The 25,711-nt window shown below is 44.1% G+C and overlaps 1 protein-coding gene across 26 annotated transcripts in view; it reads right to left on the bottom strand.

The window, feature by feature from the left end:
• The window catches only part of KALRN (kalirin RhoGEF kinase), a 653,674-nt gene that overhangs the window by 45,622 nt on the left and 582,341 nt on the right, over nt 1-25,711 (bottom strand). For 13 of the 26 annotated variants that reach the window (XM_020287013.2, XM_020287027.2, XM_020287016.2 and 10 more), the window contains 12 exons: nt 22,669-22,799; nt 18,383-18,449; nt 16,855-16,958; nt 16,599-16,668; nt 16,171-16,257; nt 15,256-15,348; nt 13,774-13,824; nt 12,843-12,920; nt 9,248-9,433; nt 8,674-8,845; nt 5,467-5,705; nt 2,781-3,037 (listed from right to left, as the gene is read on the bottom strand). In XM_020287013.2, the coding sequence (XP_020142602.1) occupies nt 2,781-3,037; nt 5,467-5,705; nt 8,674-8,845; nt 9,248-9,433; nt 12,843-12,920; nt 13,774-13,824; nt 15,256-15,348; nt 16,171-16,257; nt 16,599-16,668; nt 16,855-16,958; nt 18,383-18,449; nt 22,669-22,799 (1,535 nt within the window). Of the gene's footprint in view, nt 1-1,959; nt 3,038-5,466; nt 5,706-8,673; nt 8,846-9,247; nt 9,434-12,842; nt 12,921-13,773; nt 13,825-15,255; nt 15,349-16,170; nt 16,258-16,598; nt 16,669-16,854; nt 16,959-18,382; nt 18,450-22,668; nt 22,800-25,711 lie in introns of those variants that run through there. The other 13 variants (XM_076002247.1, XM_012780447.3, XM_076002252.1 and 10 more) reach the window with 4 other exon arrangements.

The raw sequence follows: 25,711 nt of genomic DNA, 5'->3' as shown, positions 1-25,711 counted from the left end.
TCTCAGGTCACCCACATGGCTCATTTTCAAGATTAAAATCACTAGAATGGGACTTCTCAAACCACTGACGTACTGTGCATTCATTAGCCACATACTTTCCAAACACTTCGTTGATATTTCAAGCTGTCTGCGTGGCATTGGTTCCATGATGGAACTCATATTTGAAAATACCATGAATTGTTGACTTCTAAATTGCTCTAAAATATTTGAAAGATAATCACAAGCCAAATGTGCATTTGAAATACTAATGATGTACCTTCACAATAAAAATAGAATAAGAAGTGTCAAAATGAAATGTCAGAGATGTCAACTGTCAAACTTATTACTTAAGGAAATCGGACATTTCATACTATACTAATAACCTTAATGCATCAGGCCTTTAAGGACATACTGAGGAAGGTGTTCCAAAAAGTACTTATCACTTAACACACAGGCTCAGCAATTAACCTTCTGAGAAGGAAAAAGCAATCACAGTTATGTTCTTGAACCTTTTCAGAAAATGGACTATTTCAGAAAACCAGACCTCCTCTAGAACGTCCCAACTAGGCAGGCTCTCTATGATCTCCCGTGCACCAGCACCTTGCTCCAGTCGTCGTATCTAAGTGAGAACCAGCCCTGGAGGCTAACCTTAGATGATAGTACCCTGTTTACTTCAGACTTTCATATCTTTACCCCCAATTCCATGATTCTGGATCCTTGTGAGAACATCTCGAATCAGGGAGGTTCCTGCTGGAAAGATACCAGGGCCGGCAGCAGTGTGTGTGTGTGTGTGTCCGCGTGGGGGTATGTTCCTGTGTTTGTTACAACTCTCTGGGTTACTCAGTATGCTTGGTGAGAAACTAGAAATGTTAAAAACAACATTCGGAAGGAAGACTGAGAGCAGTAAAAGTGGCAGGACAGGCTCAGTTTCATATTCTTCTTCCCAGAACTTGTCATCATGGTTTGGGGAGCTTCCATCTCTGGTTGCAAGCCCAGGGACTGATGTGGACAGAGGGTTTCAGTGACGCTTATCCTGTAGGCATCATAAGGAACTCTGACCCCTGTGGTCAGAGCAGGCCCTGGGGAGGGTGCAGTGAGTGTCCTTCACTGATAAATACTGACATCCACTTTCAGTCAATTGTTCCCCTCCACCCTCCAACCCTTGGGCAAGAGCAGCTGACAAGGAACCAGAATGACCAATTTGTATTTCAATCTGTTCTCTTTTGCCCAGCCTGACACCCTTCCTACCTTCCCTCTCGTGGAAGATAGGAATAAGTGATCAACAGAACCAAAGGAGAGGAGGAAGAAGTACTTAACACCTGGATATTTAGAGCATAGATCATTCGCAGCCAGCTCTGCAAGGCCCTTGATTAATAAGAACCCTAGTGCTCTGAGGGCCTTTATTCCCAAGGCGTCCTAAAAGGCACCCAAAATAAGTGTCCTTAGAATAAAATGAATTGGCCCTATTGCGCCTTACGGCCTCTACTGATTTCCGGCTGAGCGGTCATCCAGCAAGGCCAGGGAGGTGCCAGTAGCTGCTACCCCCAACGTAGAGAGAGGGCCACGGCAGTGTAGTTCTGCCAGTGCAGCTGCTCAGACAGCTCCTGGGACACCCCTGGATGACCGAATGGCCCTGGAAAGCCGTGGGACATGCCAGCCAAACACTGCCATCTGCTCTAAGTAGTTCACTGATGTCAGCTCCTCAAGGTTGCCCAGCTGCTGAGAACCTGCTGGACGGCACCTAATCTGCACCACTGCTCATCTCAGAGGTTGGGGGAGACCAACAGGGGCCGGTTAGAAAGGAAGGCTGGGGTGGAGCTTTAGCGACAAAGGCATTTTTTGTGTAGGAAAAAACGGCCAACACATTCAACCAACTCCTAAAATACATAAAAGAAAAAAAAAAAAGAAGAATCGTTTGTACATTTGAAAGTCCAAGAATAGTGAAATGGAGGAAAAAGGGTCAACTAGTTTTTAACCTCATTAAAACATGCTCATGGTGAAAATTTATTTTACATATTTAAAATAGTACATGTAAAATTATTAGTTACATTACAGGTACAATGATGAGCACGGTGACTCTCCATGATATTGCACAACCTGACTTCATCCATACGGGTTTCTTTAAATAGTGCAAAATACTTTGTACAGGAATGTGTTCGGAAGGGTCTTCACAACCAAAATAAGGAAAAGAAATATCTTACAAATTACCATGAACATATATTAAAGTGACAAGGGGGGGAGGGCAAATAAAAAAAAGTTACAATCTGTACAGAGGAATTGCCACAGACAACCAAAAAGTTCCCTCTCTCCTGGGAGAAGCAGCAGGCCTCCGACCTTTCCAGGTCTGGCATTTGTGCTAAGGTAATTTTTTGGTGTCAATCGAAAAATATATATATATATCTATATCAGTAACTCAATACAATATAAATAGAAGTCCAGTCCAGTGAGTCCTGTGGTGGGTCAAATGTAGCAACAGAAGTCATGCTTTTTGTCACCTAGGGTTTCAGTAGGGTTCTTTTCTTAACGAGTGGGGGGAAAAAAAGAGAAAAAAAATGAGCAGAAAATTATAAACGAAAAGGAACGAAAAACCACTGCCATCACCACCACCAAAAAACCCGGAACAATCCAGCCTGGATGCCCCTTGCTGCGTGTGGCTCCAGCACTCAGACATTGGTTCCAGTGGCACTGTTGAGAATAAGCAGCAGGAATTCCCTACTGGGTGTTTGCATTTTTTTGTTCTTTTGTTTTGAATTTTTTTAATCCACATACTCCTCTCCCAGGGAAGCCAACGAGGCACTTACTTGATGCTCCCGTCAATATTTTCTGCTGCTGCCGAGGCTTTGGTGAGGGGCGCCAGGATGCTGCCCGGGACCCAGCCCTCGGCTGCGGGGGAGTGGTCGCTGGCGGGCTGGTACACCAGGCACATGTTCTGCTGGTTGACGGCGAGCACCTGGACCACCTCACCTTGGCTCACACAGATTTCATTTTCCTTCAGTGCATAGTAATCTTTGATCACAGCCATGGAAGAGGTCCCATTGCAGCCTCCCAGGTCGTTCTGCTGGGAAACAAGGGTGCGAGGGACACAAACGCAAGGAGACTGGTTCACAAGGGTTTGCTCTGCAGCCCACTGCATGGTTAACACATTAACTGCCATGTGAGTTGTATTTAACTCATACTAGTTTTGAACCGGGGGCCTGCAGTTGGTTTGTGAAAATCTTACTTGTTGATGTTTTCAGTGTTACAGTTAATATTGACAATTGCATTGCATATAGCTCATGCACAGAAAATAAATTTTTCATTAAATTAAAAAAGATAGTTTTGTTTTCAAAGTTTTTATTCTATTTTCACAATAAAACACTGTGGCCCCGAGGAAAAAAAATATTTTCTAGTATGGCAGTCAATGTCTTTAAGGCCAAATCTCCCCTAGCAGGCAGAATACTATCTTGACTAATGACATTATATTCATAAATGTGCTCTGAGAGTGTTTCATACCATATTTTAATTAAGGGGGAATAGGTAGAAATAGTGCCCAGCCCCAGCCCAGGTAAAGGTGTTACATAAACACACCTCTACCTGGAAGCCCCTTCCTAGCATGCAGTCTTCTTGCCAGCAGCATCCTCTTATAAAGGGAAAGAAGAACCTGGCACTGGCACAGGGATACGTAGCACCTGGGGAGAGTAAGGTTAGGGCAAGGGTCCCAATCCTTCAATAGGAAGAACATACACCCTTTGATATTAATTTTCTTTTCTTTTTGGTCTTACTCTATATTCTGACCCTCCTTGAAACAGGAGTAAGAATGACACTCCTGTTCAAAGACAAGGCCATGATCTACATGTACCCAACTCCCTGCAGGAACAGAACTCCTATAGTTCCCTCCCCTGCTCATTAATACAAGAGGTGCTGCCTACATGACCTTTTCATGGGAGTCTACAGCAGTGCAGCTGCTTTGAGACAGACCTGTAATTCCCGAGGAGGCCTGGCTGCCTCATTGAATATGGGAGAGCCAGAAATTCAGTGTGCTGGACATAATGCCACAGCGACTGCAACTTGCTCACAAGGGCAGAGTTTTTTGGTTTTTGTTTTTAATTATTATGGGTACATAATAGTTGTATATATTTATAGAGCACATGTGATATTTTGATACAGGCATAATTGGATTATTTGATTTTTTTCTATTAAGTTGTCAGGTCTCCTCATATATTCTTGTTATTAATCCCTTGTCAGATGCATAGTTTACAAATATTTTCTCCCATTCTGTGGGTTGTCTCTTCCCTTTGTTGATTGTTTCCTTTGCTGTGTGGAAGGTTTTTAGCTTGATTTGATACCATTTGTCCAATTTTGCTTTGGTTGTCTACACTTTTGGGGTATTACTCAAGAAGTAGACAGGAGGTTTTTAAGATGGAAAATCATTTCCAGGTGAAGTGATGACATAGGTTGGTATAGTTACTCTAATATAGAATTATTACCGGTTAATAATTATTAACATTAATAGTTATCTTTTAACAAAATCAATATCAACTACTAATTTGGGAAAAAAAGAATAAAACTATAAAATTAGAACATGTAGTTAAAAAATGTAGGTGTTCTTATTTATAGACCCATTGAGTTCTAGAGGAAACTGAGGCCTAATAAGATTAATTAACTTGCTAGGGTTCTAGAGTAAGTGAGTTGCAGAATTTGGAATAGAAACTAGATTGCCTGGTTCCTAATCTAGTACTTTTCCCATTTCTCTCTTGTTCTTGCTACCCTGTAGGGTCAAAATAGCTGTGTAGACTAGGCCTATGGTTAACTCTACAACTCTCCTCATAGTGATATTTGGAGTGTGTGTGTATTTATTTTTGGAGACAGAATCTTGCTCTGTCACCTGAGTTAGAGTGCCGAGACATTAGCCTAGTTCACAGCAACCTCAAACTCCTGAGCTCAAGCGATCCTCCCACTTCGGCCTCCTGGAGTGCTAGGATTACAGGGATGATCCACTAGGCCCAGCCAGGTGATGTTTGAATTGTAGATTATTTATGATAAACATTTAATCTAAGCCTGGCTTCCCTCACTCACATACTGATGATCAATTTTGCCTTGCCATATCAGCACAAGGATAGTGACAAACTGCAAACTCACTTAGTAGGTGTTCAAGGCAGATCATTAGAAAGGGCTATCTCTTTATAAGATGTCATACACTAGAGTTGTGACTTTTAGATGATCAGTACCACAACTACTCTATTTGGTATAAATCATCTGTTTTCATGATTGTCATCACAGCAATACCTTATATTTGTATAGAGTTTCTGTAGATAATAGCTTCTTAACACAGAATTTCTGACTGGTCTAACTCAATTTATAGGGAAAAAGAGAAACAACTGAGACTAGACTGTATTTTGTGGGCTGTTCCTGATAAATACAATAACCAGCATAAAAAGATGGTACTTCCTAAAGTAACCTCTGAGGCTGTGGCCCCGTAGCGACAAGGAGCAATGAGTCGTCACTTACCTTGCTGGTTTCAAACTTGTCCCCAGGCTGGTGGTAGTCAAACCCCGGACTGCCATTGGAGGTAGATATCTTCAGAGGTGGCAGAGGCGGGTTATAGGTGGAGCCCTTTGGGGGCTTCTCAGAGCCCACGGGGACAGAGGAGTAGGGCCTGGGGCTGGCTTGGGGAACCCTTGCAGGTTGAGACCTCATCACGCCTGTGCTTCTTTCTTTACGCTGATACTCAATGGGCGACTGCAGTGCTGCAGGGCAAGAGCAGGTGGTCACTCTGAGTTTTGTGAATTTGGGAATCCCACAAGGATCTGGAGGCCAGTTAGGTGCAAGGCTTTGTGCTAGGCATCATGTGGATACAGGAAGAAAACACGACCCTTGTTTTTAAGGAAATGTGAGAACTAAGACAGCTACCTAAATAATGAAAATACAAAACCAAAATGGTGCCATCTGTGAGGTGCAAAGTATCATGCAAAAGGAGGAAAGAAGGCTCTGTAGTATGTGTGCACGTCTATGTGCATGTGTGTATGCGTGCGTGTGCGTGGTGGTAATAAAGAGCTTCCAAAGAGAGCTGGCTGTCAGACTCCGACGTTCAGACTCTGCAGGTAGGAGGCAAGCATGTGAAGTGTGTTTGGGAAACAGGATGTAGTCAGATCACCCTGAGCCAAGAGCCATGGGTCTCCCCAGAGGAAAAGGAAATGCCTGATAGGTAAGGGAGGTTGGAGACGCCACGGCAGGAAAGATCTCAAAAGCCAGGCCAACGAGTATGGACTTAATTTTGAAGGTCATGAAAAGTAACTGGATTAAATGAACTTCAAAGTTTTAAATTCAGATTCTATCATCACAGCCACACTTGGGAAACATTAACCTTGTATTTAGGAGGAGGGACTAGAGAGGAAAAGACAAAAGGCTTATCTAATTCAGAAGCCATGAGACAGTAACGAGAGGGGAAGGCTCTAAGGAGGGCAGGGCTGGGGGATGTGGAATGTGCACAGGGGGGATGAGGTGACAGCCTGGACGGGAAGAGCAGCGTTGGAGACGGGAGGATGGTAGTCAGTGGAACTCAGAAGATGGGAGAACAAGCTTATTTGAAGGGAAAGACATGAGCTTTGTTTCACAGAGTTTAAGGTAACAAAGTTCCAAGGTTGGAATGCTAAAGAGGTACAGCCAGGCAAACGTCATCCAGGACAAATTCTTTAGGGTTGGCCTGATTGTGTCATTTTTAACAGTATTCACTGTAACAACTATTAATACTTAAGTGGGTTAACAGCTGGGGCCCAATTGTAAGGATATTTCTACAGCGATAGGTAGGTACTTCAATAGGACTCAACACAGGGTCATACTTCCTTTCTATTTGAGGTCTCAGGAGGGAAAGATTGGCTCTGAGATGCCTGCACACGTCTCTGTAAGTAAAAGCCTGGCCTTGGTCCATCATCACGTCCTCGTCTCTTGAGCGTGTCAAAGTATATAATGGGCCTGCCAGAGCTCAGTCCCTCTCCCTGGGGAGCATTCTGCAGGCATTAAATATTTAGATAATAACCTAGTTCAGCAATACAATTGGCCCTCTGTATCCATGGGCTCTGCATCGTTGAATTCAACCAACTGCAGGTCTAAAATATTTGGGAAAAAACAAACAAGGATGGCTGTGTCTGTAATATATACAGATTTTTTTCTTCTCATTATACCCTAAACAATACAGTATAACAACTATTTATATGACATTTACATTGTATTAAGTATTACAAATAATCTAGAGATGATTTTAAGTATACGGGAGGATGTACATAGGTTATATATAAATACTATGCGGTTTCTCATCAGGGACTTGTGCATCTGCGGATTTGGTGTTCATGGGGGGTCCTGAAACCAATCCCTGTGGATACCAAGGGATAACTGTATCTCCATAATTTCACTATAATTAGGAGGAGGGTCTCTTGGAACCATGTAAAGGTCTAAATCATTGACTATGTCTAAAGAAATGCAGTTCCAAGTTTTAAGTACATAGCAGACTTGTGAAGAAGGCCTTATCAAACTGACTTCATGGATTAATACCCATCATATGAAACTTGGGATATTACCTGATTATATACAATAACTATACTAAAGCATTTGAAAAAATATGGCTTTCAAAATATTTAAAAAAATTTTTTTTAAAAACATTTTTTGTAGAGATGGGGTCTTGCTGGTCTCGAACTCCTGGGCTCCAGCGATCCTCTCACCTCAGCCTCAGCCTCCCAAAGTGCTAGGATTACAGGCATGAGCCACCATGACTGGCCGTACCTTCTTAAACAAGCCACATGGAGGCTGGGCGCAGATCTCAGCACGGGATGAAGAGGTGGCACACCCATGGCAGTAAGCTGTGTGCACATATGTGGGTGTGTGTGCACGTACAGGCACATGTGCGTGCTAAGTCTCCAGGTTTACTTTGTTGCTGGTTACATTATGCTTTCAACTTCAAGCTCCATTTCTGCTCATGAGACTTCTGAACTCACCAACTCTGCACTAGTTTAAAACCATACCCTCCTTTCATGTGCCAAGCTCAGTGTGTAGAAAATCCCAGCAGAGGAAACAATAAAGAAATGCAAAGTAGCAACTCCACTTCACTCTAGTCCACTTCACCCCTTAGGGGACTCCTGCAGGAACCATAGAGAGCTATATTCTCTTTGTAATCACCAATTTGTTCTGGGAAGTTGGGAGGTATTACTGCAAATTAGAGTTAGTAAAAAGGGTAAAGTTTGCTAGCAAAGTGGCTTATCCAGGCTCCCACACTGTTGGGAACAGAGTTATCTAGAGGTAACTGCCAAGCTCCTAGTTATCTGCAGATAACAGTAGAACCTGTGAGAATACCAGCCATAGCAGCCACTAAGTGGGAAAACATGTGTCTTTGATAGCTCACCCCTAAGACACAGAGGATGTGCCCATCTCAGACTTTTGCCCTAGTTAGTACCAGCTGGTAGTGGTGGCCACAAAGCATACACCCTATGCCCTGTAAGAGAAATCCCTTCTATTGGAAAGATGGGGCTGCTTTCTTATACCCCATCTGTTCCACCTGTGTGTTCAGATTCAGAAAAATTTGAAAGTGTTTCTGAAAACTACAAAGTTGGAGTTTACATAAAACGTGACCTGGGCTCGTAACTCACTGTGAGCCCAGACCCAAGGAAACTCAGAGGTGAGGGGTCCTCTGAGATGGCCCCACTAGAAACCTAGCCCGGCACCCACCGTTTAAGAAGTCTCGCTGCGTTTCTAAGACTTGATTGATGTCTTGCACCCAGGCCTGCTGGATGTCGGCGTTGGCGGCTTGCAGAATAACCCTCTCGGAAGTCTCTCTGTTCATGAGCGCAAACTTGCAGGGGTCGTTGTCCACGTTCTCCTCCAGGACCAAGTAATTCATCTGGAAGAAAGCAAGTTGATCCTTTTTATGTTTAAAAGGTTATTTGTGGGTTGTTTTTTTTTTTTTTTAAAGCAGCAACATATTACTATTCTTTAACGTTTTTATTTCAGGAGAAACTTCCAAATTTTCCCCTGGATCTAGCAGGTCAATATTTTGGTTTCTGTCTCTGGGTGAGTGATGTGATCCCAGGGACCGTGCAGGACCATGCTGGAGGCTGGTCCTCAGCCTGCCACTTTTTCTCACAGATAATCACTGCTTTTCACTCAACCTCCACAACTGCAGGTTATTAGGTTGACAGCCCTTCAGGATGCTGGATGCTCACCGCCCCAGGCCTCGTCTTAGGGAAGCAGATCCCGAGTGCATGGCTCTTCCTGCCCCTTCTGGTCCCCACTGGGGCCTCACCTTGATGCTTCTTTTGAACATGTAGCCTGGGGTGAGGGAGCCCTTCCTGAGCAGCTCACTGAAGATGACGATCTGCTCGAAGAGGAACACGCGCCTCTCCTTGGTCCGGGACTGCATGCCTGCATCCAGCTCGATCACGTAGAACGTGTCCTGCTGCAGCAGTTTCCCCTGAGCAGTCAGGGTGCCCTGATGAATAGAGAGGCCAGGGTGAATAGAATGAAAACAGGGAGATGGCCATTGCCCTTAAAGTCCACAGCACCTCCCTCTTTGGGGACACAGACAACAGACCTGATATCAAAAGCCTCAGGGCTCTAGTAAGAGACTGAGTTAGGAACCACCCCCCTATCCAGGGACAGACGGTGGCCACTTTCCTGTTCACACAAGGGCCCTGGAGGGAAAGGGAAGAAAGCTATGGAACCACTAAGAGACAGCTCCAGGCAAATGCCAGAAGGAAGGAAGATGAAATGATTAGCTGAAAAGAGGTTCCAGAATTATCCTGGTCCTCTTGTTTTTTATTAAAAGGAAACTAGAAAGCAGGTGACACTAGAGCTAGAAATAGACTTTGTGTCCTGTGAGCTCTGAGAGCTGTGCCTGCCTGGCCACTTTGCAGCATAGGCCAGTGACCTGGGGCGCTCTCATGGCCACAAACCTAGAGCTCACCTGTGGCCAGGGAAGTGATGGGGGCAGGGCCACAGACACTCTGGTGAGTTGCACACCTCTCCCTTCACCTTGTATTATTTTAGGGTGGGGAATTCTGAAGTTTTAGCCTCCGGCTACAGGTCAACAGGTGATGTGTGGGTATCATACATACGTCCCCATAGTTTATAAGCTGGTAGATACTTTTATTGGGTCTTGTGACCCTTCTTAAAATGACTCTAGCTACCAGACCACCTGACACTTAGCTATAGAGGTAGAGCCTATTTGGTTTGCCAGTTTCTAATGAGATCTTCACATCTTCAAAGGGAGTGTGACCCAACCCAGCAAGTCTCCACAGAACCTGTCGGAGAGCCTTGCCTTTTCTACTGCTCTGCAACAAGAAGACCCTGACATCTGAGATAGCAGGCAGAGGGCCCCCTCTGACATGTAGGCATTCTTTCTCAGGGGATCACTGTTTGCCCTTTATTGCAAACATGGGCCCTTCCCTTCCCATGATGCCTTATTCCAAACATTACCCAGCACAGAGGTCATTTTTCTTTTGTGTTCCTAAGAAACGCCTGCCCTCTGCTTGGCTCCTGACTGCCAAGGTCAGTAGCAAAACAGGCTTATCTCTACCCTGGCCCAAAGTTAATATTAAGCCAGTGACCAGCTAGCCAGGAAAGCTCTAAAAGCTCTATTAATGTTACATAAGAACCTGATCATGGGGTATAGGCCAGCAACACTAAAAGGAACGCCAGAGGATTTTAAAGGGAGGAAAGTAAAATGAGGGGGCCCTAACTTCCCCCAGACCCAAAGCCATGGGCTTAGGGAATAGACAGACGTTCACTGTTCTTCCCAATCAGCTGAAGGAATGCAAGGCAGCTTCTCTGTGGCTTGATGAAAATGGGAGACAATGGTGCTTGATTTAAAAAAGAAGAGAATTCCATGCTTATATGTGGCCTTCTGTGGACACACACACGTGGACAACAAGGCTCCTGTGAAGTCTCACATGGGTCAGACAGCACAATCACATGCCACTCCTGTCAATGGCAGCTTCCTCCAGAGACCCCGAGGGAGCCCAGCCAGACTCCTGTTCAGAAAACGTGGGGCCTTTCAAGGTAGAAGAGCAAAAGGGATGACTGGGTTTGCTCAGAATAGCCTCAGACCTCGCCTAATGCCAGGGAAAAAGTGTAAGACTCCACCCAGTACGACTGAAAAAAAGGTATAAGAACTCAGAGTGTGTTTCTGCTGAGCAACACTGCTCATGCTAATGCCCCAGGTCTACCTTGGAGAACCAGGGACCTATGAAAACTGAACAGCAAAGAAGACCGTCCATGTAGTTTAGACAGGGACACACAGGATGGGCTGGAAGGGCAAGGTAGATAGGAGAATTTGGCTTAAAAACAACATGAATCCAACTCATTAACCCAAACCCGAATGCGTCATCTCCTAAACTTACACACTACCATCTGCCTTTTTCCTGGTTTAGCCAGTAAAAAAAAAAAGCCATTTCTTTCTTAATTTTATTTACTTTCTTTTATTATTATTTTATTTTTTGTAGAGGCAGGGTGTCACTATGTTGCCCAGGCTAGTCTCAAACTCCTATCCTCTCAGGAGTAATACTCTCATCTCAGCCTCCCAAAGTGCTAGGATTACAGGCTTGAGCCATCCTGCCCCACCTCATTTCTGTCTTAATTGTCTGAGCTTCTAGGAATCCTTTTTCTCCAATAAGGAATAATGAAATTTTAGGTTGCAGATTACTGGAAAACAGGATAGAAGATCCACATCTTTCTGTAGGGGTATCAACAACTACTAGGTACTAGTCAATAATTGTGTTAGTTCCAATGTTATCGCATTAATATTCAAGACATATGTTTAGTTAGTTTATGAGGTTTGGCTATAAATTAATAACAGTCATTTATTAAGTTTAAATCAGGAAAGTCAATTTGTTCTTTAAAGGTGCACTCTTAGGGGTTGAACTGTGTTATCCCTCACCCCCTGCCACCCATCCTCCACCAAGTCCTATGTCAGAATGTGACCTTATTGGGAGGTAGGGTCTTTACAGAGGCAATCTAGTTAAAGTGAGGTCATTAGAGTGAGCCCTAATAGAATATAATTGATGTCCTTATAAAAAGGAGAAATTTGGACACAGAGATACAGAGGGAAGGCAATGTAAGATGCAGGGAGAATGCCACGTGGCCATGAAGACAGCCATCTACAAGCCAAGGAGAGAGGTCTGGAAGAGATCCCTCCTCACAGCCTTCAGAAGGAACAATCCTTACGATACCTTGATTTACACTTCTTTGCCTCCAGAAATGTGAGACAATAAATTTCTATTGGTTAAGCCACCCAATTTATGGTACTTTGTTATGGTAACCCTAGCAAACTAGTATATTCACTTAAACCAAAATCCTTGAGACATCTATTTCCCTTAAGACTTGATTCTCCTCTTCAAAGAACAGAGATATGACTGTCATGTTTTACAGCTTCAAACATTCATTTAACTAAAAAGCCAGTCACTACATAGACCTGTTTATTAGAACTACCTTCTCAGAAGTAAAAAAATAAATAAAAGGTGTTCTGTTCTCCTGCTTAGGTTCCACTTCTATCACACAGTCCTGCTGTCTCTCACATTCCCAGCATTTCTCAATCAAGCAAGAAAAGGGAAGAGTCAGCGCCAGGTCAAACAGTTGTAAAGAACGTTGGGTCTTTCCAGCCTCTGGGAATTCTGACTCTGGCTTGGCCGACTGCTCCGTCACTTCCTATGTCTGCCCAGGCGGTGGACTTGCTAAACAGATGCATCTTCCAGGCCTGTGGACCAGAGGGCCCAGGAGCAGAGGCATAGCGGCTGACAAAGGAGGCAGAGGAGGCAGGACACAGGGCTCCAAAGGGAACAGGCTTGGTGCCTGGACCCCGTGCCCAGGAGAGAGAGGGCTCACAAGCATTCTCAAGGACTCACCTCAAAGCCTTGCAGGCGTCCAAGATTCATCATGTCATTGCAGCGTTTGGGAACAAGGCACATTAACTCCACTGCTTTCTGTGGGAAAGAACGATTGCCACTCAGGAGGGCACAGCACTCAGGCAGGAAGCTCTCAGCAACTCAGTGCTGGGAGACAGGGACCTCGCCTCTGGCAGCTCCCTTATTCTAGGAAAGGACACTGGTCCCTGCTGTCCACTTTCAGGGAGTATGGGGCTTTCTGTGCTAGATGGGGATGTTGGTCATAAGTCAGTGACCACATGTGGGGGGAATGGTACTCAGCCCATCCTTTCCTACCTTCCCGCTTTTAACAATTCCCTTTCCTTCTCATATTTTCTTTCTTCTCTTTTTTGTTTCCTAGCTGTCCAAGCAACAGCATAGGCTGGCTTATGAAACACTAGAGGTTTTAACCTAAAATAACCTGCCAGAATGATCTGTAACCTCTCTGGCTTAAAATAATCCCCACGGTTGACACTGTCTCAAAGGACTTCACTTAGGGGGTAATCCTCAGGGTGCGGGTAGGGGATGAAAATGGAATACTTTGTTTATTCAAACAGTACTTGAATTCACAGATAAAGATGCATATTGAAGCTCTGTGCAATTTACACCCAATCTCGGAAGGATGTTAAAGGGGTAAGGGATCACCTTTTCCCCACTACATGTCACCAGGAGCCATAAGAACACCAGTAGGGCCCCACTTAGGTCTGGCCCAGGACAGAATTCTTGAGTTCTAGAAAACACTCTGTTCATTAACACTTGCCATTCCTCAACCCACTGAGTACCTGCTTACAAGGGCCTCTTATTGTTTAAGAGGAAGTCAGTCTGGATCCTCCCGGGACGGTCTTTTCCCCTTTAGAGACAGACACCCAACATGGTCCCTAAGAACAGCAAGTGTTACAAGCAGAATACTCACCTCGATATCTGAACACTCCAGCCCAGCCTTCTCACTGTATCTCAGGAAGTCCTAGCAAGTAGGGGAAGCAGGGAAGGGTGTGGGAAGGGGTGAAATTAGTTAGTAAAATAGGCAGAGAACTATAAAAAACTTATCATAAAAATGCAGTAACACCCTAAATACTTTTCAGCAGAAGTGGCCATGGTTTGTAGCAGCTGAGAAACAAAATTATGAGTCATGTTAGACATGGTAATGCAGAGAAAACTCCCAGAATGTTCAAAGTCTCTAAGCTATCAGGGAAGGAGGGGTGAAAAGGAGGGAGGGAAAGAGGAAGGAAAAGGGGATTATGATAAGAAAAGATGGGGGAAAGTAACATCTTTCTTTTCTGTTTAGCCTCACATATCATCTCCATGAGATGAATCAAGTTAAGGCATTATTTAAAATAAAATATAACCAATTTTAGGTATTACTCACCTAAGGCTTCAAGAGCCTTGCCTTTCCCTTTCTTTCTCCCTTGTATTCCACTCTAATTTCATGCTCTTATTACTTTTTAGTGTTTTTTTTTTTACTATTTTCTAGTTTTATTTTCAATTAACACAAAGTCTAATGTGCAAATCTTATAATATAAACACCATGTTATGCATTTTCATATTTTTTGATTAGAACTATCTGATAATTTGATCAGACAGAATAACTAATACTTTCTATTATGAAATGAAGTTCAAAACTTCTCAGCAACAAGAAGTCAATGATTGTGACAAAGAAAGTGAATTGAAAAAAGAAAATCAAATAAAACCAATGTTAAGAGCAGGAAGATGGGCTGGGTGTGGCGGTTCACGCCTGTAATCTTAGCACTCTGGGAGGCCAAGGTGGGAGAATCGCTTGAGCTCAGGAGTTCCAGACTAGCCTCAGCAAGAGTAAGACCTGGGCTCTATTAAAAATAGAAAAAATTAGCTGGGAAACTAAAATTAGAAAAAATTAGTCAGGTGTGGTGGTGTGCGCCTGTAGTCCCAGCTACTTGGGAGGCTTGAGGCAGGAGGATCGCTTAAGCTCAGGAGTTTCACACTAGCCTCAGTAAGAGCAAGATCCCGTCTCTACTAAACATGGAAAAAAATTAGCCAGGCATGGTGGCACATGCCTGTAGTCCCAGCTACTCAGGAGGCTGAGGCAGGAGGATTGCTTGAGTCCAGGAGTTTGAGGTTGCTGTGAGCTAGGCCACAGCACTCTAGCCCGGGCAACAAAGAAAGCAGGAAGACTCTGTCTCAAAAGTGAGACTCTGTCTCAAAAAAAAGAAAGCAGGAAGAAAAGTGATGCAACTTAGGCCAAAGCTGAACAAGTAGCCAGCAGAGGAGATAAAATCCTGCAGGTATTACCCCACCTCCACACCCAGTTCACAGCCCTTGGGAACAGTATGGTGGAGAGAGACCCTGAGCCTCGCTGCTCTCCAGCTCCGAGCCTGGGGAGACCCTACTCCCACCCTGACCCAGGCTCCCAGCTTCTTACCTTGAGGAGCAATTGGTATTTTGTTATTCTCTGAATGGGCTTAATGAGGAAGTCGCTAAGTGTCAGCCTCTGATTTATCTCCTGCTTTACCTCCTGAAACACAAGGAAGTCATGTTAGGAATAATGAACCAAAGAATTGCGGTGCTCTGGGTCAGGGATCCAAGGCACAGCAGACAGGTCTTCACGTTTTCCAATAAAGTTTAAGAATCTTCAAACCATGCAAGAGGTAAAATTGCCTACAGCATGGCCCGTTTGTCATGAACAACATATGAGACACTCCTCTGTGGCCTCTTGTGTCCCCACTGCACTTTCGCAGCAAGCACCTTCACACCTTGGTGCTCACCCAATCCTGGGAGACAATCTAGAAGGGGATTATGTTCCCTCTACCGCTCCAGGGCAAAGTTGGGAAAGAAGGGCTTTTCCTAGGACACGCCAAGCCTGCAGAGCTGCACCCTAACCTCAGATCTCTGAACGCTCAGCTGAGGCCTCTTTCCGAGTGATGATGTTGCCTTTGCCTCAACAAAATAGAGCCTTCCAGGCTGGGGTAAGCAGAAACCGGGAAGTGGCCGCAAGCCCCTCAACCGAGAGAAGGCTTCTGAGCAAGTCCTTCCAAAGGGACTGGTGAGGAGGGCACAGTCTGCCCTGGGGTCACTTAAGAAGGAATAGAGCTTCTGAAACAGTCTCTTTGGTACAGGGTCATTCTACAAATGGAGCTGTCTCAAGTTGGAGCCCAGGCGGGGCTGCCTCAAGCAAAGCTGCTCAGGAGAATCTAGCTAAGAAGCCAGTGGCTCCGTTGAGGCAGCTGCTCCTGCTAAGAGGGAGTCACCTGCGGATGATGACAGCTGGTATTTCTGAGCATGGATGTCTTGCCCTGAGTTCCCCCCAGCCCGGGTCAGCCTAGCCGGAGCAGCTTACCTCAAAGTAGGCATCATACTCAGCAACAATGTACTCGGAGCGCGGCTTGTTCTGGCAGTACCACACGTAGATGTGCAGCTTCCGCTCCTGAAAGAGCAGAGGGAGAGACATGAGGACAGTCGGGCATCTTGTGCCTTTAGTTCAATGCCTGAGTGCTGTGCTGGCTGCACGTGGACAGAAGGACAAAGCCATGGCCCACACGTGGGGACGCGCCCAGGAAGCTAAAACACCAACGGTATAAAAGTAAATGTAGCAGGCAAGAGACACCTGCCAAACTGCCAAGAAGGTTAGAAAGAAAAACAAAAACAAACCTCAGAGAGGGGTGAGAAGGAAGGCCAGTCAAGGAAGAGCAGAAGAGAAGGAATTTTAGGGTGACCGTGAACGAGCCTGGTGAGGGACTGGGGACAGAAGTGACGGAAGACACTCACATGCTTAATAAAGAGCTGTGCCAATCTGTCTTGCTCCTGGATACATTTTTCCAGTTCAGCCAGGAAAAAACTACAAGGAGAAAGGGGAAAAAGAGAAGGAAGCCATGTTATTTAGAACTGTATTATTTCTCAGTGATGAGATAAATGACAAAAGACTCTTGCCCAGACCCTACCCCTTGGAGGTCAGATGCAGGAAGAGGACTGGAGGGTCCAGGTTCCCAGGACACCTGACCCTCAGGGCGGCGTTGACACTTACTCCTTATGCCAGTCATAGATCTGGTGAATGTTTCCAAACACGATTTTATCCTTTCCTCGCATATCCTCAGGGACGCCCTTTTCTTCTATCCTCTTCATGAAGCCCTGTAGCAGCAGAGGCAATGGTGAGTGGGTACGTCTACAAGAAAGTTTTCTGGGCCAAGCCCCACACCGCAGCACCCACGTGAGCCCACACTATCCACGCGAGTCTGAGGGCAAGTGCTTCTGTAGTTCCCCACTATTCAACTACGCCTTTATCCCTGTGCACAGTGACACAAATTATGAAGTTTCTGGGTCCCTCTCTTTGTCTCCAGGCCCCATAGGAAAGCAGAACACAGAAGAAAACAATCATTTGTCCCTCTTCCCTTCTCTAATCCATGTGAATCAGGTCTTTAAAGGCTCAGAACTGAGACCTCTGGTCTAGAAATAAGTCTTAATATGTTAATACTTTATGCTCTGTAAAATGTGATCATGTATAATGTCATTTCACCTTCAAAGTCAGGTTTTGAGGTTGTACAGGTAGCATTTATCCCCATCTGCCAGATGAGAAAACCGAGCACCCCGGGTGTGGAACAACTTGTCTTAGGGTCACACCACTGATGTCTGACTTCCCTGCATTTCAACCTCCCAGACTCCCTTGTCCTCTAATCCCGGGCTGAGCTGCACATGGAGGCTGCTGTACCCCTTGCAGCCCCCAGCTCCCCTAAAAGACGAGAATAACTTTCCATAAGTTAGAATTCAGGTCCTCTCTGTGCCAGGTTAGCCTGTTTATTCAAGGTTCAGGATAAGCAAATACAAAACTCTAAGTCAGCAGATTTTCCCAGAGGGGGACTTACAGGCCAAATGTAAGGAACCAGCAGGCAATTTAGACATGAGGCACTCAATTTTTAGACTTCATATTCTTTCATTTAAGATGATTAACATTAGGGCTTCAAGCCATCCAAACTTTCCATTTATTTTCTTAGGCTAAGTCCCTCTATAAAGTGAATCCCTATGAAGATAGAACTGTTTTATTTATTACCAAATTGACTCTTAACTGTGGACCTGTCAATCTTGCTTACTGGTGTTTTATTTCTTTGTCTGTCTTGGGAGCTATAACATTATATTTAAACTCTATGGAAATGTATAAACCCCAAGATTCCACTAAGAGTGACCTGCTTTGTGGCCACAGTGGCTCATAGCTCAGAAGAATATATGGCCACGTGGTTAATTAAACGCCAAAGAAAAGCACTTAAGACAATAACCTGGTCCCCTAAAACAAAAAGGAATGAGCTCAGTTCTAACCAAGAGGCTCCCCTAAATGCTATAACATTTGGGCCCATTCCTTCCTCTAAATATCTTATAATACTTCAAGGGGAAAAGAAAAAATTTACCTACATATTCTATTTGATTTATTGCTATTTTTATTTTCATTTCTGCAAATACCCAGAGTAAAATATATATATTTAGCCATCAAATTTAAACACTTCAACTATGGTAGGGTCCAATATGCTCCTGCTTGGGTGACCCACCTGGAACCATCTACTTACCTCCACCACAATCCCCAGATCCTTGACATAGTCTTTCTCTGTCTGAACCAGCTCATTCAGGACAAACCTGAGCAGGAGATTAAGAACAACAGGAGATGAGGGTTCCTCTTCATTGTTAAGCAGGAGATCTTTACAGGGAAGTTACTTTAGCACCTTTATGATAAGCCCACCCAGAAGGCCCACATCTAAGCACCCTAGAAATGTGATTACTGACACCCTCTCTCTGCATGAGGCCCTACTGAAGAGCTGAGGCCACCAAGGCCAGAAAGGGCTTCCCCAGGCGACACACAATAGGCAGAGGAAGAACGATGCTCATCGCCTAGCATTCTTCTTTCTGCTTTTCATGAGTCTTTCTCCCTCGCCTATAACAGAGCAATTGCACAGACAGAGCAGAAGAATGACAAGCCCTTTGGCAAACTGAGTTCTGAAAGCTTTGAGGCCTGGGATTAACATGCAACTTTTATTCCTTCAGCTCTTCTTCGGGGGAAAGGCACTTATCTGATGACCAATCTTTAAGGCCTCCAAAGATATATTAATATAATAGAAGCTACAATTCTTCAGATAGGTATCCATGGTAGCTGGGCTAGGAAAATCCCTAATCAAGGCCAGAAAGATTGACTGCAAACATTCCATAATCACAACTTTGAATGCAGAACTCCCTGCCCCAGGATGCAGGATTGAACAACTACAAGGACATTTGCTTTCTTGGTTTCTATCTTATTAATCATTTCCACCTCTTAGAGCAGTGGTCCCCACTTTTTTGGCACCAGGGATTGGTTTCACGGAAGATAATTTTCCCCCAGATGTTGGGGTGGGGGTGTGCAGTGGAGCTCTGCGGCCCGGTCCCTAACAGGCCACAGACCAGTACCGGTCAGCAGCCTGGAGCTTGGGGGCCGCAGTCTTAGAGCATTTACTATGTGCCAGTTATTTCATCTGGGTTTCCCCCATGCTTTATAACAAGGTAGGTATTGCAAAGCTCTACTTTATTAATATACGAATGAAACTGCTAAAACAGAAATGTTAGGTAACTTGACCAAGATTACGCGAAGTGAGTAGCCGAGCTGGGATTTGAACCCGATTGTATCAGAATTCAAAGACTGTGCTCTTTCACTGGGGCTCACTGCCTAAAAAACTACTCAGGCTGGCTCTTTGGAGTCCCTGAAGCTTCAAACCCAAACACTCCTCTTTCTTTTTCTGTCCAGACAGCAAACAGATACACACAAAATCCTTACAGTTGTGCACAGGGACAGGGTGGTGGTGTGCAATCTACTGGAGTCTGACCCTTATTATCTAATTTGAAAGTTTTGCTGGGAGCCACACAACTGCATTTTTGGCCCCAGTGCAGAAGGGATAAAGTTCTGAGATGTCAAAAAGGGGCCCTAGCACAAGGGTTGTAACTGTTTTGAACCCCGGAAGCAATTCATCTGAAAGTTTTGTTTTGCGCAGCCCTGAGAAGCCACAGAATCCCTGAGTCTAGGGCCTCGGGGCAGTGGGGAGGAAGCACAGGAACACATGCCTCTTTATCAGCATGCCCATCACTTCTAACTGGCTCCCTCTCTCCAGCACAGACAATCATGTGTTTTAGGCCACAGGAAGGAACTGGCAAGGCCAAATAAAAGCATTTAAATATATCTTTAGCATGGCCTGAGTTACTGCTCTGAAGAAAGTGGTAAAAGAAAACCCACAGGGAAGTCAGGGTGGGAATTCAGGGCTGGGAGGGCCCCCTGGAGATGAGGTCCAGCTCTCTGTCACTAGGCGATATTTTTATCCTCAACTCTTTGCTGATAGATGGGGGCTGTCTTAGGCTTGTCAGACTCTGGGGAAGGGGACTGTACTAGGTGCTGCTAGTAGACTTTGCATCTCCTCCTTGAAAGAGAGATTATGGCACATTAAAAGACATTCTGAAAAGTTAGATCACAGATTTCAATTACATGCATCACAATGCAGTGCATGATTAATTATAAATTAAATGATAAAGCAACGTTTTTTCATGTTCAGTTCCTATTAGTAAAAGTTATTTACAAATAAATGTTATTCTTTGCTCCAACTAAAATTATTCCAGCTACAGGTTAGACCCATTTCTAATCTCCCTCTTTCACAATGGTAGATAATGGCTGGTCTTCCATAGAAAATGGTTTAGAGCTTTTGCACTGGCTGTTCCCTCTGCCAAGAATGCCTTTCCTGCCATGGCTAATTCCTTACCTCCTCCTGGTCTTTGTGCAAGTGCCAGAACTACTTAATACTGCAACATGGCTTCATCCGTATGCCTGATTTCCCTTACACTGCTTTCATTTTTCTTTTCCCAGATTCTAACATTCTACATAATTTATTTTATCATATGATTTATCCCATTAGGATGTAAATCTGCTATGACAGCAAAGACTTTTATGGTTGTTTGTCTTATTCAGTGATATATCCCACCAATGGTACACAATAGGTGTTCAACAAGTGTTTGTTAAATGACTGAGTGACTAAGACTTGAAAAGTTCATTCTCAACTTTTTTCTTCTCCTGGACACATGACTATTTGTGTTTGTTCTTTTCTCCCTGGAGCTCTCATTTAACCCTTTGATGTCCTACTGCCATCTTCTGGATTGTGTCTTGGTTCACTATACCTTTCAGCCTCTGGCCTCACATAGGGTTTGTCATTAAACACCTTTACATCTTCTCTTTCTTCATGGCCATGATGATGGCACAGCAGGATAAAATGAGGATGATATACAGTAAGAGGAAAGAGACATTCCAACAACTGCATTTACATGAGAGTTCAGGATGTGGAGAAGTGTGGGGTTTTGGCCAGAATGAGAAGAGGGAGAAGAAATAGGTAAAGTGGATAAAAGAAGCAGCAGACTTTTGTTGCCTGTTGTAGCAAAGTCAGGCAACAGCATTGTCTGGACAATGGCTTAAATGACTGCTCAGAGGCCCATTCAATCTAAATGACAAGAGTAGTGACTGGCTTTGCTAAGGACCACCTGCTACCTCAAAAGTCAGCTCACCTATATAAACTTTACTTTGGCTTGACAAAGGACTAGAACCTCTCTAACTCTGCTTCACAAGCGTAACAGCAGCCCAAGATGCTATGAGGAATCAGCTTTGTGCAAGTCCTAGGAAATTTCCCTTTGAGGATGGTATTTCTCAAGCTCTATTCCATGCACCAACTTCTTGGGGTTTCCCCTGAGCACCCATAAAGTGGAGGGGATAAGTATGGAGTTGTAGGGTTCACATGCCAGTTGCTTACTCCCACTATAAGGTGACAGCCCTGCTTTAACACCATGCCCTCACTATGATGTTTCCACTTGTGTTTCTTAGGAAACAAAGTCTTACACATTCACTTTGTATATTTGTAGGCAACAGAAGAGCCTGGCCTCACTTATTTTTTGCTAATTTTCATGTCTGGTCAGTGACGAGCAATGAGTTTGAGAGAGAAAGGCAAGCTAATTAATAGCATGGAGGGACCCTTTATACCTGCCTACCCAATTCTGCCTGCTGCTTATAATTTCTCCCATGTTGGGCTATGTCTAAGTCTATTAGTAGCTCTGCTTCTAACACAGAGTCAAATCCTAAACAAGAAAACTAAATTTTTAGAGGAGTTATGCTTTTAGATTAGTGGTATCCATTATCTTTTTTTATCAGATCAAATAATATTAATACAAAATTGACATTATATCAATGTAAATAACTCAAATCTTATATAACATATGAGGTTTTATGAACTGGACTGTGATGTGAATTGTATTTTACTGCTAGCTATTCAAAGTAGAGGAGATTCTCTTGGAATGAAACCCACAAATGGTTGTAAAATAAGACCTTTGGGGAAGGAATGGAGATAGGACCTGCCTGGTGGTGTGACAGCTCCTTCTTCCTATACGTCACTTTCCTACATTTGGGGAAATGTTTCCTCACATGACCTCAATCAGACTTTCTGCAATGGTTAAGGATTCTCTGATTCTACAGACCCATGGCAATAGTCTCATAGTTTCCTAAACTTGGTCATTTTCCTTTTATCACCATGTTTTAAATTTCAAACAGATCTTGGTGATAACCACTCTTTGTCAATAGCAGCTGCTATATCACAGAATATAGTTCAGCATAAACGTTTTCAAGTCAGTGCTGAAGTGGTTCAATGTTGATTAATGCTACACTGTCAGCTCTGGGCCACCTTTACTTAGAACGAATGATGTAAGTGGAAACGCAATGTGGGGAATCCCTCCCTAACTCCCCCAACCCTTGCCTGTTGTCCACTGCACACACGCGTGCACCAGGGTGGCATCTGGGGAAGCCACTTACATCCTGCCTCTCAGGGCCTTGGCTTTCTGTTCTTCTTCCAGGTTTCGAGGAGGTGTGGGCGAGGCCATCCCCTCATTTAGGCAGCCTGCGGGGTCTTTCAAGCTCCCCCGGTATGAGCCTCCTTCTAGACTCTGAAAAGAGAAGAATAATAAACAGCCTTAGAGAAGTGTACGCTGACAAGTGACTTGGAAGCCTGGTGTCCCCCCAGCCTAGCCACAGAAAATCTGGAAAATCAGTAGCCAAGGCTGTTCTCACTGAACCATAATGAAACACTCAGAGACCAGAGACTTCATCCTCCTGTAGCAGGGAGCCCAGAGCTGTCGCCTTTTTAGGCAATCAGGATGTAAATGGCATCTATATGCTGCCAATTTCCCAGACATAATGAAATTGTCAAGTGACTACCTCTGGGTAAGAGCTCCAGAGATAAAGATAATTATTGCAATTCTGTACCAAATAAGCACTTAGAAATGAACTAACATCAGTTAGTAGGACCATCAAATACAAATTGATAAGGGCAGAGTAGTGAGAGGAGAACTAGTTTAGGAAAATCATGTTTTCTTAAATCAGCTACTATTCTTTTGAGGAGGCCGATGAGATGTAGGTAAGTCAATAGATTTAGCTTTTTCTAAAAACACCTTTGCTAAGATTATTTACCAAGGTCTTTCCTTCATTTATTAATCCTTTTCATTTCTTTTAATTAAGGTGCTGTAGGATTGAAAAAACAAGTTGAAAGGATTAATATGGTACTACAGAAGGAGATAAGGGTAAAGGGGAATCTAAATTCTAATCTCAGATCTGCTACATACTGGATGATCTTATGTGAGACAGCTAAACTTGTTCTATGCTTCAGTTTTTCTCAATTTGCAAATCAGATCTTCCCTTTCTACAGATTTCTAAGGAATAGACAGATGATAGTTGTACAATCCCTTTGAAAATTAAAAATACCCTACAATGGTGAATCCTGCCCCACCATGAATAGAACTGTTAGCAATAAAAAGCCTCAAAATGGAGTCAATCTTAACATTTTTACAAGTGCTCTGGAAGAAGGACCACATAGTGACACTTAGCATTTCACTATGGGAATGTAATGTGGATAAAAGTAAGACCAGAGAGCAAGGTCAAGTTGGGCAACCATAAAACAAATAATGGGAGACAACCCAAACTGTTCTCACGAGATGCCTGTCTACACCAGCCACTGCAGCTAAAAGGAAAGGTTTCACTTAGTAGTCTTAGAAAACATTAGTCCTAAGGTTAAAGCCACAAAGATAAAAAAGTATTGACCAAAAAGGTAGTAGGAAGAAAAGGCTGAAGGCTGGCCCTAAGTGATCTACACTTACAGTATCTGTCAGAAACTCTCTTAGTTGCTGTATTTCAACATAGGCTAAACAGAGGTAGGAAACAAAAGCCCAGGGAAAAGAAACAAAAAGAGAACAAGGTACCTGATGGGCCATTATATGAGAAAAGATGGTCAATATAAAGACTTGAATCAAAAAACTTAATGCTGAGAAAAGATAGCAACAACTTCTTCCACTACCACCTGCTATCCTCAAATTGACAAAATGTGCCAAGGGCCAAACATGAATTACCAACACTATAAATTAGAATTAAGAGGATGGTGTCTTCAAGCTTGACAGAAAGAATTTCTTTTAACTTGGGATAAAGATATTTACAGAACAAGTAATCAACCATGGAAGTTGTTATATTCAGAGCAGCAGTATAAGCTAAAAATATAGAAAGGTCAAGAAGGGTTTAGCTACATTTATAGACACAGGATCTGTGACCTGTTATTAAGGAAATGAGAGTGTCTGGTGCTGAGGCTTGACAAGCGGCAGGCAGGCCTTCCAGTGACATGTCTCCTGGTGCCATCACCAGAGACAGGCTCCAGGCAGATGGGCACAGCTGGTGATTGATCTGATTACATGCCTTTTACTTCCCCTCCCCTCTACCCCATTGTCCTGTTACATTCTTTGTTCTGCAGCCTGTTGGCTGGTAGCAAGGTGCCTGCAAGGCCTGGGGAAAGGCCCTACATCTCTGCCTGCAAGGCTCCCCCCATGGAGCATCCAGCTAGTGTGGGCCACTCTCAACCTTTCTACAGAATGAAGAACATCTGAGGAGTCCAATGTGTCACATGAGAAAATACTTACATGTCCTCCCACTTGACCTGTTTTCTGAGCAAAGCAGCCCAAGTTATCTTTGTGGGAGGACTCTCTGGGAAGCAGTGAGAGAGGAAGAAGAGGGAAATACAAGGTTTGGTTAAGCTATTATATATTCTGGGTAGTCTGCCCCAAATGATGGGGTTGGCTACAATGCTTGTAATAGTACAAGAGTGATTTCCGCTAAGGACCTGGCTACCTATGCTAGAGTTGGGATACTGGGCCCCCGCTAAGGGTGACTAGGGTTGACCTACAATGTTCTAGGCATCTCCTGGGAGAAAATAGGCAGTGGTGGCCAGTTATCTGCCACAGTGAGGACTTCTGCCCCACCTGGGGCTCAGGGCCACAGCAGTCTCTGAAGACAAAGGAAAAGCTGTATCAAGACAGAGCAATAAATGTTCCTATAGTCAGCCCAAGGTCAGGGAAGGGAGATGCAAATAGATTCAAATAGATGAAGTGTGGAGAAAGGCCATCCCCTAGTTTAAAATGAACACGTTTCCTGGTCACGGAATCTGGGCTGACATACCCGTTACATGCCTTTTCTTGGAGCTCCTACAAACTCTTCACACACAGCCCCACAGCATTCATTACACAGTACTGTTATTGATCATTTTTGTATTTGAGAAAATATTTATTAGGCATCTACTACATGCTAAAAATTTGCAAAGTGCTGGAGAAATGAGGATGCAATGAGGATGCCCTCTATAATCTAAGCTGTAGTGACTGCTCTTCTGGTAAGAAGGGATACCATGGAGGATGAACAAAAGGAGCAGGCAGCTCATGGTGGGGTGGAGAGGGAAGGGAAAGGCAATGGAAGAGGCAAAGCTGGAACTGAGGATTGAGAGATGGAAGGGGTTCATGGGATACTCCAATGGGAGGATGTGCCAGGC

This window comes from Microcebus murinus, chromosome 1 (genome assembly GCF_040939455.1).
Source record: "Microcebus murinus isolate Inina chromosome 1, M.murinus_Inina_mat1.0, whole genome shotgun sequence".
Classification (NCBI taxonomy): domain Eukaryota; kingdom Metazoa; phylum Chordata; class Mammalia; order Primates; family Cheirogaleidae; genus Microcebus; species Microcebus murinus.
The sequence above is the reverse complement of the archived record's forward strand: the minus strand, read 5'-3'. Positions and strand labels throughout refer to the sequence as shown.